This window comes from Acanthochromis polyacanthus, chromosome 21 (assembly GCF_021347895.1).
Source record: "Acanthochromis polyacanthus isolate Apoly-LR-REF ecotype Palm Island chromosome 21, KAUST_Apoly_ChrSc, whole genome shotgun sequence".
In the NCBI taxonomy this organism is placed as follows: domain Eukaryota; kingdom Metazoa; phylum Chordata; class Actinopteri; family Pomacentridae; genus Acanthochromis; species Acanthochromis polyacanthus.
The window spans coordinates 8,733,717-8,746,545 of record NC_067133.1 but is presented as its reverse complement, the minus strand read 5'-3'; the positions used below and the strand labels follow the sequence as shown (position 1 = coordinate 8,746,545).

The window sequence follows — 12,829 nt, the reverse complement described above, 5'->3', positions numbered from 1 at the left end:
TTTTAACCTTGATCAATTTAATTTGGTTTTTTGGACAAGAATTTGACAATTTGGACTAGACAAAGTGAAAAACAACCTTGTTTAATGTCAATTTAATCAAAATACACAAAGTAAAATAAGGGATTGCATATAGATTTAAGCCCTTCAAGTCAGTATTTAGTAGATGCAGGCATCAAGAGTGAACAGAACTTTTCAGATCCAGACACTAATTCTCAGTTAGCTCTATTCTGGTCTCCTCAGACCAAAGAACCTTCTTCCAGTTGACTTCAGAGTCTCCACATGTCTTCTGGTGAACTCTAGTCCAGATTTAATTTGAGCTTTTTCCATCAGAGTCTTTCTCTTTGTCTCCCATAAAGCTTTGACTGGTGAAGAACAGACAACAGTTGTTGTATGAACAGTCTCTCCATCTCAGCTGCTGAAGCTTGGAGCTTCTTCAGAGGAGTCATAAGTGTCTTAGTGGCCATCCTTCACTGGATTTAACTGGACTCCAAGAGATATTCAGAAATTTCCGTGTATCATCTCCTGACGGATGCTTTTCAACAACCTTTTCTCAGAGTTTCTAGGAGTGTTCTTTAGTCTTCGTGGTGTAGTTCTATCCAGTAGTTCTGATCCACCAGTGACTGGACCTTCCAGATACAGGAGTCTTTATGCTACAATCACTGAGACGCATTCACTGACCTCAGATCATCTTTATTTCTTTAACTGTGTAGCACCAACTAGGTGAGACATTTTAAAGGGAGGGAACATTTCTGCAGTCACTTCTTTTATACTTTTAATTAAATGACATTACCTTGTAGAAATCTGTGTTCACTTTGCCACAAAAGACTCAGGTTTGTTTTTTGCAAATTCTTGTAAAAGAAGCCAAATTAATTAGACCACAATTCAACGCTGAAAAGCAATAAAGGGATGAAACTATCACAGGGTTGAATACTTTGTGGTGGCAGCGTACATGTCTGGCATCTGGTTTTTACCGGATAAATACGCACTCTAGTACATTTCACTACATTCTTCTGCCACGTTCAAGGTTTGTCCTTCAGTAGTTGTGCAGGAATGTTCAGTCATCAAAATTACCGGCATATTTGTGCAGTTTCTGTGAGTTCTGAGTCATGCTGCAGGGACATGGAAGCATTAAATTTCAGTGTGCAGACTCGTTTTATGGTTGAGTCAAGGATTGAGTATGAATGTAAATCGGTGACTTACTGACCAGAAGGACCAGCCGTAGTCCCAGCTGTGAGGCCTCCAATCTTCAGGACCCAGACTGACGGTGATCTGGAACACCTGAGTGTACATCATGTGGGCCACCATACCCAGCAGACCTGCACAAACGCAACACAAACACTGCTAAAACACGATAACAACAAATTCCTGCTTTCATCTACCACAATCAACGTGAATGTGACAATGCTGTGTGACTCTGAAACAGCAAAATTAATTCATTGTTTTCTTCTGTAGAAATACAGTAAAAAAAAATCTAAGTTTTAAGCTATGAAATCCTGCTGAACCTTCACTTGGTGGCAGCAACAGCAAACGTAAGAACAACTGAACAACCAAAAATAATGTTTTTTTTAAAAAATAGTGTTTTTAACTGCAATGTCTCAAAAAATTTAAAGGTAATTTACAGATTTTTACAAATTTATTAGAGTAACTTTAAATGCAAGTACAATAACAGAAACTGTAAAATAATAATTTTTAAAAATCTGTATTTTCATAAATGGTAATTTGTTCTTTTATGTTACACCATAAAATTACACTGTTTGTACTGTTTTTAAATCTGCAACAACAACAAAAAGTTATTTTTGGATATTTGTTGTTATTTTCAAGAGAAAAATACAACAAAAATGTGTGTATTAAGATTATATATTAAGATATTTTAATTATAAGATACTAAATATTTTTTAAACAGTCCTTTAACAGAATTTCCCTATTTTGTTAAATTGCAGGTAGCATGTCGTGAAATTACAGAAACAATATTGTGTAAAATCAGTGAAATAGAATGAATTTGTGTTTTTACTATAACAAAAAAACAACAAAAAAGGCCAAAACTGTAAACAATAATATAAATTTACAGTTTTAACATTGTAATAGAGGTCAAAAAGGGACACTAGAAATTAGTAATTATGCCACCACCGTGCTTCACATCATGATGCTGCCACCACCATGCTTCATGTCATGATGCTGCTACCGCCATGCTTCACTTCATGATGCTACCACCATGCTTCACTTTATGATGCTGCCACCGCCATGCTTCATGTCATGATACTGCCACCGCCATGCTTCATGTCATGATACTGCCACCGCCATGCTTCACATCATGATACTGCCACCACCATGCTTCACATCATGATACTGCCACCACCATGCTTCATGTCATGATGCTGCCACCACCATGCTTCATGTCATGCTTCAACTGCTTTAACTGTTGTTTTACAGATAATATTTAGTAAAATTAAAGATACTATTATTGTGTAAAATCATTGAAAAAAGCATGAATTTGTACCAAAACTGAAAAATAGGCCAAAATTGCAACATCAAAACAATTCTACTGTTAAAAATAGGAACTTATAAAAGCTTTGACTAACAGTTTTAAAGTATTTAAACCAGCTAAAAATATTAGTCTAAACTGGATCCATTAATACAAACACCATCAACATGATACATTTTTTATTCATTCTGCTGAGAGAAGATACGAGATGGAGTTTGTTTTTGCAAATCTTCCTTCTCACAGAAACCTCAGTGTTGCATCATTATTTGTTTGGCTCTTGATATTATGAGATGCATGCATGTTCTACTCTTTGTCCTTTATCATACATGGACCGAGGATTTTATTGATCCCCAAAGGGAAACTGCAGCATTGCAGCAGCAATTTACACATCACAAAAATATACTATATTGTAAAATATAATAAAAAAAACAGAATGATAAAAGGATATGGAGTGAAATAAGACCAAACTCCCGCTGTGCAAATGCAATGTGTGTGCGGAGCGAACAGTCTACAGAATTAGATTACATCTATTATTGAAACCCTTGGGTTCCTATCTTCTACAGAGGACAGAAGAAACACATCAGGACAGGCGAAAAATGTGATATTTTAGGGAAATGGCACATGTCTGCGCCAAAATAGCGCTCCCTGGAATATTATGAAAATTCAATCCCTAGACCGCATCTGCAGCTACGAAATACAGTACGCATACGTAACTCGTCAGGACACACAAAAAAAGTCTCTTGCATCAATACCCATAACCCAACAAGAAGGCGGCCATTCTGAAATATGATGCATATTTTGGACAATTTTGTCTCATTATTGGACATTTTCAAAAGCTATAAACTCAAAAAGTGTAACCCCGAGAGAGCTCAAATTTGGTCAGGATGCACCCTGTTGCCAGGCAACTTCATCAGAGGCACATTTAGAAAGTCACAGTGGAAGAGGCTTGGAGGGCCATGCAGAAGAATGCAGTTAGCACAATGTCTGTAGGAGGCGGCTAATTTCTGTTTTTTTCTCTCAGTCAGACTGAAAACAAACATTTAAAATGATTCATGTAAAAATCAGAGATTCTGGAAAGCTGCTCTGTTTTCCCGCATCCCTCAATCTCTACATCAGAGGCTGAGAGTGCAAAGTTAGCATGACCCATGGAGAAACAATAGATGCTTTAAAGGGAATCCAGCAGGCACAAAAAAAACAGAATTATCCTTTAATGGTTTCAACTAAAGGAGACGCTTATATCATTAATTTATCATTTAATAAGCACTATTTTATGATTCTTCATGAAAACAAAAAAAAATAGTTATTAAATATAATTTTTGTTGGAAAAATGTTTGTTTTTTCAGACATTTAATGGACACAAACACTCAGCAAACTTATTTTGAATAATGTGTCATATAAAAATTGATATTTGCTCATTATGATTTTATGAGCTTCCAGGCAACTTTAGCAGCAGCAATGTTGGCATTCGAACAGGTTTTCTGGTGAGTTTATTGATTTATAACATGATTGGGAGCCAGTAATGGATTTTATAATAAACTTCTAACTAACTTTAGTACCAATGCCAGACAAGAAAATAAATTCAAGACATTTTAATAGCATATTTGGAGCTGAATTTTAATTTTGGAAGACTTTTTAGGACCTTCAGACACTCCACAGCTGTTTTTAAGCAGCATCACATAGTAAAATGCTCCTTTCAGTCAATAAACATATAAAAATCTATCGTCTCTCATAAACTGAGTGCTTTTTAATGACTGTGTGACCTTCTACTAGCTCAGGACAAATTTCCCGAGCACCACCAGCGTTGATTCTTGCTCTTACATAACAAGAGCACAAGATAATCTGAAGCCATAATTACCACAGACAAAACAGTCGTAGATCACTTCATGTGTGAGTCGCGGCTCAGTAATAAATCAACGCACATGTAATTCTCATAATTAGTCATTATGCAGAATCAATTGATTTAATGTGGCGCGCCAATCAATTACAGACGGAGACGTAATCACTCATGAATTTACAATAAATCAGAAGCAGCCGCAGTGAGGGAGTCGATGCAGCGGTTACAGATCAGCTACAAGTCTCTAATAGGAAGTAAAACTCAGAGTTATACTAGGACATAAACTAGTGTGGATGTGTGCAGGTCACATGAGAAAAAGCTGTGAACGTCTGGTCAGGTGAAGATCATCTACAGCAGATGTGAGACAGGAACTTGTAGGTCCAAACTGAAGGAGATTTTCTAGACTATTTACTGTTATTTTAAAGACTTCACCTGTTTTGAATTACACTTAATAACCAGGAAAATAACAGAAAAATGGTTTTGATGTTCGGTCACAAACAAAAGTTTACATCCACTTGTAAAGACTATGTATATCACGTGAGTCTTGAGTTTTTAAAGACTACTATAACTCGAAATTTTCTGTGAAAGAATGATTAACATGAATCTTTGTTTCAAACACAATCAGGCATTTTGGTTCTTTCGCTGATTTAGTAAAGATTGTCTTGAAATATGACAATTTGCTGATCAAAAATATACAAACAGCCGCTTAAATTATCAGTTCTGATGATGTAGACAGTAGTGCTAATCTCATTTTCTTAGTTTCATGGCCTCTTAACTTCTTGTGAGTGACTGACTACAGCTGCTGACTCCTCTGATCCAGTTTAAATAGAACTCATTAGATCCACTCATTATACTCAAACACTACAGTGGGAAAGTCTGAGGAACTCAGCAAAGATCTAAGAAAACAAATCACTGACTCCAAAAAATTAAGAAAGTCACTTGGAATCATCTGTTTGTCAGTATAAAGTTCATGGTCCAGTTGTGTTGCTGCCACCATCAGGAAGAAAACAAACTGTCACCTGCTGCTGAGAGACAGTTTGTCAGGATGATTAAGAATCAACCAGGAATCATCAAAAAGCAGATCTGAATGAATGAGAAGCTGCTGGAACACAGCTGTCAGTGTCCACGGTGTTTTACATCAACGTGAGCTGAGAGGATCCATGAAGAAGGAAGTTCTTCTAGAAGCAGAACTTTAAAGCTCCATTGAAGTTTGCTGTTGATCACATGGACAAAGAAAAGGTCTTCAGGAGGAAAGTTCTGTGGTCATATGGAACAAAAACTGAGCAGAAATATGTTTGGAGGAGAGAAAGTGAGGCCTTTAAGCCTCAGCAACACCAAACCTACCATCAAGCACGGAGGTGGCAGTATTATGCTCTGGGGCTTTCTACAAGTGATTTAGGACTGGCTTTGGACTTTCTTGGGACTGGTTTATTTTGCTTTCAGTCTTGCTTCTGGGCTGGTTCAGGACCTAGTTTTGAACGGGATTTAAAGTCGGTTTAGGATTTATTTTACGCTGGATTCAGTCTTGATTGAGGTCTGGTTTCAGACTGTTTTGGGCGGGTCTTGGACTTTTTTAAGGAGTCGTTTAGGTTTGGTTTTGGTGCTAATTTTGCCCTGGTTTTTGACTTTTTCAGGACTGGCGTCAGACTGTTTGAAAGCTGGTGTCAGTGTTGGTTGTGGACCGGTTTCAAACTGTTTTCTGACTGGTTCTGAACATTTTTGGACTGATTTAGCTTTGATTTTGGTCCCAGTTTTAGACCTTTTTAGGATTGGTTTCAGACTGTCTTGAGTGGGTCTTTTTTTAACCCCAAGAACATCAAACCTGCCATCAAGCACGGTGGTGGCAGTATCATGCTCTGTAGAACTGAAGCTTTACACAAAGATTCACGTGTTTCAATGATTCCATCGTAGAAAAGAGTTCTAGGTGTCATTGGAAACTTAAGACTGACATGAAATACACGGCTTTACAAGATGATCGAAACTTTTGTTCACAGGTATATATTTGGAAAATCTAAGAAAGCGTAAACAATAGTGTAATTTCCCTTTCTATAGCTGTGGTTTGATCTCTTTACCTCCCAGATGTTTCACTTTCTTAACTGGTTGATTTTAACTGTCGGAGCAGATGTTGCACAGCTGCAGCTTTAACTCACATTCAGAGAGCAATGAGAGTTTAACCCTCGGGTTGAGAGTTAATGAGCTTCAAACCCTAAACAAAAAGCTGGGAGATGATCAACCGCTGAAACAGACGCTGAACAAGGTGGTCTTATAATAAGACCAGCATACAAGAAAATAAATTCAAGACATTTTAATAGCATATTTGGAGCTGAATTTTAATTTTGGAAGACTTTTTAGGACCTTCAGACACTCCACAGCTGTTTTTAAGCAGCATCACATAGTAAAATGCTCCTTTCAGTCAATAAACATATAGAAATCTGTCACCTCCCATAAACAGTGCATTTTAATGACTGTGTGACCTTCTACTAGCTCAGGACAAACTATTCGGTCTTCGTGCTATTACTGGTTAAAGATTCTGTACTGGGGAGTTCCGGTAGCTCAACTGGTTGAGCAGGCGATCCGTAAACAAAGGCTGTAGTCCCTGACACAGTGCTCATGGGTTCGAGTCCAGCCCATTGACATTTACTGCAGGTCATTCCCCCACTCTCCTCCACACTTTCCTGTCTCTCTCCACTAACCTATATAATAACTCCAAGTCTAAAAGAGAAAATAAAAAGATTCTCTTCTGAACATCACATTGATCCTCTGAACCCCAGAACCTGCTTTTGGCTAAGAAAGGCAAGTTTTCCTTTTAGAAGCAAACCAGATTTAGGTGTAAAAAGGTGATTTAAAAATAATTTACTTTATTCTACATGCTTCAAAAATAACAGTTTACTATGAGCAGATGCTGTAAAAAACAAAAAATATCGTGAACATTCATGACTTTTCGGCTGAACTGCAGGCAGCGTTTCCACAGAGGAGAGAGAAGACAAGTACGGAAACAAATTTTTAAAAAAATACTATCAGCATTTTTGTGTCTTTTGTCTGTTGACCCCTCAACGCTTGAATTTATTTACAATTAAATTTAAAAAGAACTTTTGAATGTTTTTGCTTTCCGCCTGATACTAAACTAAGTGGAGATTGTTAATTTACCTATTACACATAGAACAGATCTATAAAATAACAGTAATAACAGATATATAATAATTAGGTCAAACTCCGACCGGTCCTACCAGAAACCAGTGCTTGCAAAAGGTTCCGAGGTACGTATTGAAAATGCACAAACAGGCATTGGGAGAATGGATGCAATCTCGGATGCAGTCGGAATGAAAACAGTATGGTGAGAATTTGTGACAAGAGGCGTCAAGGGGTAAATTTTGTATATTTGTATATGTATACTTGTCATTTTTGCATCTTTTTTTGACATGTTGACTGTTATTTGTGCTTTTCTTTTGTATTTTTCTGTCTTTTTGTGTCATTTTGCCTGTTATTCGTGCTTTTCATTTGTATTTTTCTCTTTTGTGACATTTTGACTGTTTTTTGTGCATTTGTTTTTTCTTTTTATGTCTTTTTGTGACATTTTGCCTGTTATTTGTGCATTTGTTTTTTTCTTTTTATGTCTTTTTATGTCTTATAACATTTTGACTATTATTTGGCATTTGTTTACTCTTTTTGTGCTTTTTTGTGCCATTTTGACTGTTATTCGTGCATTTCTTTTGTCATTTTCTGCAATTTCTGCTGGTTATTTTTGCATTATTTTGTGTCCTTTTTCTGCATCTTACATTTTTTAGATATTTTCTGCCTGTTATTTCCACATTTTTTTGGGTCATTTTTTCATCTTTGTGATAATATTATTGTCGTTTTGCACAGACGACAGTTCTGACGTTCTCTGTCCTTCATGGTTGTTCTGTTTCTACAGTGCAGAACTTTATATTGCAGTGAAAAATTAATTTACAGTGAAGAAACACATGACGGTTAAACTGATGCATATGATGGTGCCAGTCTCGTCTTGGGTTCAAACTGCCTGAACACAGCCAAAACATTGAGAAAACATAATTGTTTTCAGTTTTATTTTACTGATTTTAACCTCATTGTTGACTTTTTGGGATATTTGTTGATCTACTTTTGTCACTCTGTATGTGCTTTAATTATTAAAATCAAGCCATAGTCCTGTTTCTCTAATTAAAGCTGCATCTTCTATGTTTGCCATATACTGATTCCCAACATAAAACATTTGGATGATGAAGAATGTTCATCAGTTTTCATGCTATTTAGAAATGTGACTCAGCTTAGATGTAGTGAGCTAGCTGAGGAACCGGAGCCATAATTGTAGCTTCAAAGTCTGTAAACTGTGGTTTGAAAAGATCCGGCGTTGTGCTGCAGATGTCCTTTAGAGAGTCTGAGAGCAGCAGACGAACGGCAGATGCTGAGCCAAGTTCTTGTGTAAGAGGTTTAACAGGAGTTGGGAGAAAAATCCTTGGCAGCGTCACAGCTAAGGGTTCCAGGGGATAACCTTTAACCCCGACCAGCCTCGCAAATCTGCAGCTCTGCTCGTAAATCTCAGCATCCCAAAGTGTGTTACAGGAGGAGGTTCAGTCTGTTAAAAATCAACCAAATCTTTAAAACAAAACAAAAAAAACTCTGATCTCCTTAGAATTATCTACAGTCACTCTATTTATTGAAGCAAAGTTTTTCCTTCATTCTATGAATACTTGCATAGAGGTGGGTCCAGATTTATCACTTTTTAAGGGACTTTTTCCATCAAAAATTCTGAGCCTCAGAATTTCATCAGTACAGCAGAGTAACACATGACATTATGGGATGAAAAACAGATTTGAGTTCTGCAACCAAATAATTTAAAAAACAGTCTAAGCCCAATCCAAAACCATATATATACAACTCAGTCCAAAACTAACTGAAAGCAGGCCCAAACCAAGACTGAAATTTTTTTGAAACAGGTCTGAAACCATCCAAAATCTAAATTGACACTGTGTAAAACCAGCCCAAAACCAAAACTTGAAACCAGTCCAAAACCCGTCAAAAATCCACCCAAACCTAGTTTCAAAAATCAAAATTAAAGCCATTCAAAAGCCATTCCAAAACCAAGACAACCAAATCTAAAATGGAATCAAAACAAGTCCAAAAACAAGACTTAAACCAGCTGAAGCCAGTCATTTAAACCAGCTCTGGAATTAGTCTAAAACCCAAGTCCAATATCCAGGTCAAAAATCTAAATCGAAACCAGTCCTAAATCAATCAAAACCCAGTCCAAAACCAGGTCTGATACCACCTAAAACTCAGTCCAAACCCAGTCCATGACCAACCTCACCATTTTAAAACAAGTCCAAAACCAGGTCCATAATTCATCTGAAATCAGTCCAAAACCAATCAAAAGCAAGCTCAATCAAGATTTAGGCCAGTCTAAAGCCAGTTCAAAAAATAAAAATATTCAAAGGTCTATCCAAATCCAAGTCCAAGATCAGTCTAAAAGAAGTCCAAACCCAGGTCTGACATAAGTCTAAAAGCAATCAACAACCAAGACCAAACCCACTGTGAAATCTATGTAAAAATTGAAGTGATTAAAAATTTCTCTAAACATCTCCACATTATATCTTCGCAGTAGGTTAACTAAACCTACATCTAAGAAAGTTAGAAGAAGAAGATTGTGTTACATGTGTTACCATTCATTCAAACCATTCAGTCATTCATTCATTGTTATCAGGCTTCCGTCTTACCAGACAGGACGGTGAAGACGGCGGCGAAGGCGTTGAGTTTGAGTCCGTCGATGACGTTGCTGGAGTGGAAAAGCTCCAGACACATGAGGCTGAATCCGACCACCAGCAGCAGGATGTAGAGCACTTCGGACACCACCGACAACCACAACACGCCTACAAAAAACACAACACAACTCAGTTATGCACAGAGTTGCTGAGGATTTGGATGCTTTCTAAAATCATAAACAGAATTCGGAGTTCCTTTGAAATATCGCATGGGCAGCTCACCACAGAGTAAAAACAATGAAGCACGGTGGTGGTAGCATCATGGCGTGAAGAATGGGGATGGTGGTAGCATAACATGAAGCATGGTGGTGGCAGCATCATGACGTGAAGCATGGCGGTGGCAGCATCATGACGTGAAGCGTGGGGGTGACAGCATCATGACGTGAAGCGTGGGGGTGGCAGCATCATGACGTGAAGCATGGTGGTGGCATCATCATGACGTGAAGCATGGTGGTGGCATCATCATGACGTGAAGCGTGGGGGTGGCAGCATCATGACGTGAAGCATGGTGGTGGCATCATCATGACGTGAAGCGTGGGGGTGGCATCATCATGACGTGAAGCATGGTGGTGGCATCATCATGACGTGAAGCATGGCGGTGGCATCATCATGACGTGAAGCATGGTGGTGGCATCATCATGACGTGAAGCATGGTGGTGGCATTATGACGTGAAGCGTGGGGGTGACAGCATCATGATGTGAAGCGTGGGGGTGGCATCATCATGACGTGAAGCATGGTGGTGGCAGCATCATGATGTGAAGCGTGGTGGTGGCATCATCATGACGTGAAGCATGGTGGTGGCAGCATCATGATGTGAAGCATGGTGGTGGCAGCATCATGAAACTACACGTCTTTCAAGAACATTATAACACGTGTAAAGAGTTTAAATTCAAGTATGTCGATTTATTTGTTGTTTTTTTACAGTAAAACAAACACGAATCACATTTAATGGCGTCAAATGAGGCTGAAACCAATTTCCATTAATTGAACCCTCTTAAATGTCTACAGTGATAAAGATGCACTTTGTTTCAGATCATTTCATTTCATTTCAGTCCTTCACTTTAAAACTCATCTTTCTCAGTAAACATCGTATTCGCTGCTGCACAGACGGCATAACTGCAGTTTAGATGAACAACACTCCAGAGCTTTGTGTTTGGGCATCAAACAGGTGTCAGTTGAACGTCTTGAGTTGGAGCTGAGCAGGTGTTGTCATTCAGACGACATACAGAGTCTGGGATTGATGCCAGAAGAGGAAATCAAAGCAAAGCTGCAGAGGCTCGTGGGATATCGCTGCAGCGCTGAAGAACCTCCTGAAGGTCACAAGTTCAAACTTGTCAAACAAGTGAAGCTTCACACAGAGTCCCGATGAGGTGAACCGAGGAACGTCTGATTAGTCTCAGTTAATTAAATTATGGTAGCAACACAGAGGTAAAGGACACACATGGATGAATTCATGAGTTTTGAGTTCAAATGTCAACTTTCTCAACAAAAATGTTAAATCTCTAAACTCCAGTTTTCTATACTGAATTTCTTTGACTATTTAAGTCAGTATATTTCCATATAGGAGTCCTTTTTCAAATGTGTTTTATCAGAAAAAAGGCTGACAGATGTTTCTCTGCATGTTTTCCAGAGTCAGTTTGTTCTGTTGGTTAAATTATTGAATTTCTACTTCTGTCCGTCGCACAGAAACACGTGAAAACCACATTTGTTGTGTTTCCGTCCTCTGAGGTCCGTTTATTCTGGCCTCTGGCGTCACATAAACTCACAAACTGCTGATGGATGTTTGTCCTCCGACACTTAGATCCAGGTGAGATATGAGTGCCTGATGGGCCCCTGGAGGAGGAGGAGGTGTGTTTGATTTCTCCACCTGCTCATCAGAGGAGGAAACATGTTGAGAGCAGAGCCGCCCCGGGGACGTATGATTCCTGAAAGGCAGCAGCTCCTCTCAGAATTAAACAGGATTAAAGCGACGAGGTGAAGCTGCAGGCCGACTTTTCAATTTTGGAGGGAAGCTACGGGATCCCAGAGCTGCCAAAATTCATCTCCGGGCGACGCAGGATCTGCTTTTGCATGCAAAGTGTTCTCCATGAAACACAGACGTGGAAACAGAGGAGTGGACTTTAAAAAGAAGATGGAGAAATCACAGCAGATGTCTGAGGCTTCTCTGGTTTTATTCTGAATCTAAAACTTCATTAAAAGTCCAAGTTTCTGGAGGTTTTTCTGCCTCCAGCTCCAGTTTATCCCATTGTTTCTCGCTGACAAATTTAATTATCTCCCTTGTGTGCTTCTTGTTCAGATCAGTGAGCTTCGGTAGCTGCTACTGCTGTTTTAGTGCCTCCACACTGTAAAAAATGAACAGTTTTAAATAGATTTTGAATGTAAATTTCACTGATTTTATTTCTTGTTTTGTTGAATTATTTAAAATTTGTATTTAAATCTGCAAAAAAGTAGTTATTTGAATAAATCATGTATAAAAATATTTTTAAAATGGGGGTTATTTTACAGATTGTTCCCGTTTTGTTAAACTACGGATAATATTTAGTAAGATAACAGAAAAAAAAATATTATTTTACAAGTTGATGGTCAAAAACAGCCAAAACTGTAACATCCACATCCAAAATCTAAATTATAATTTCTTCTTTTATAAATATGACCATAAAATTACAATTTTCTGGAGTGCATTCAAATCTGCAAAAGAATGTATTATTTTTACAGATATTAGTTGGTATTTGAAAGGG

The 12,829-nt window shown here is 38.1% G+C and overlaps 1 protein-coding gene across 2 annotated transcripts in view; it reads right to left on the bottom strand.

Annotated features, from left to right (window-relative positions):
* gsg1l (gsg1-like) overlaps window positions 1-12,829 on the bottom strand; it is a 37,058-nt gene that overhangs the window by 13,362 nt on the left and 10,867 nt on the right. Inside the window, exons 3-4 of one of the 2 annotated variants that reach the window (XM_051941245.1) lie at window positions 10,046-10,198; window positions 1,201-1,316 (exon numbers count right to left, since the gene is read on the bottom strand). In XM_051941245.1, the coding sequence (XP_051797205.1) occupies window positions 1,201-1,316; window positions 10,046-10,198 (269 nt within the window). The remainder of the gene's footprint in view (window positions 1-1,200; window positions 1,317-10,045; window positions 10,199-12,829) is intronic. The other variant, XM_051941247.1, reaches the window with a different exon arrangement.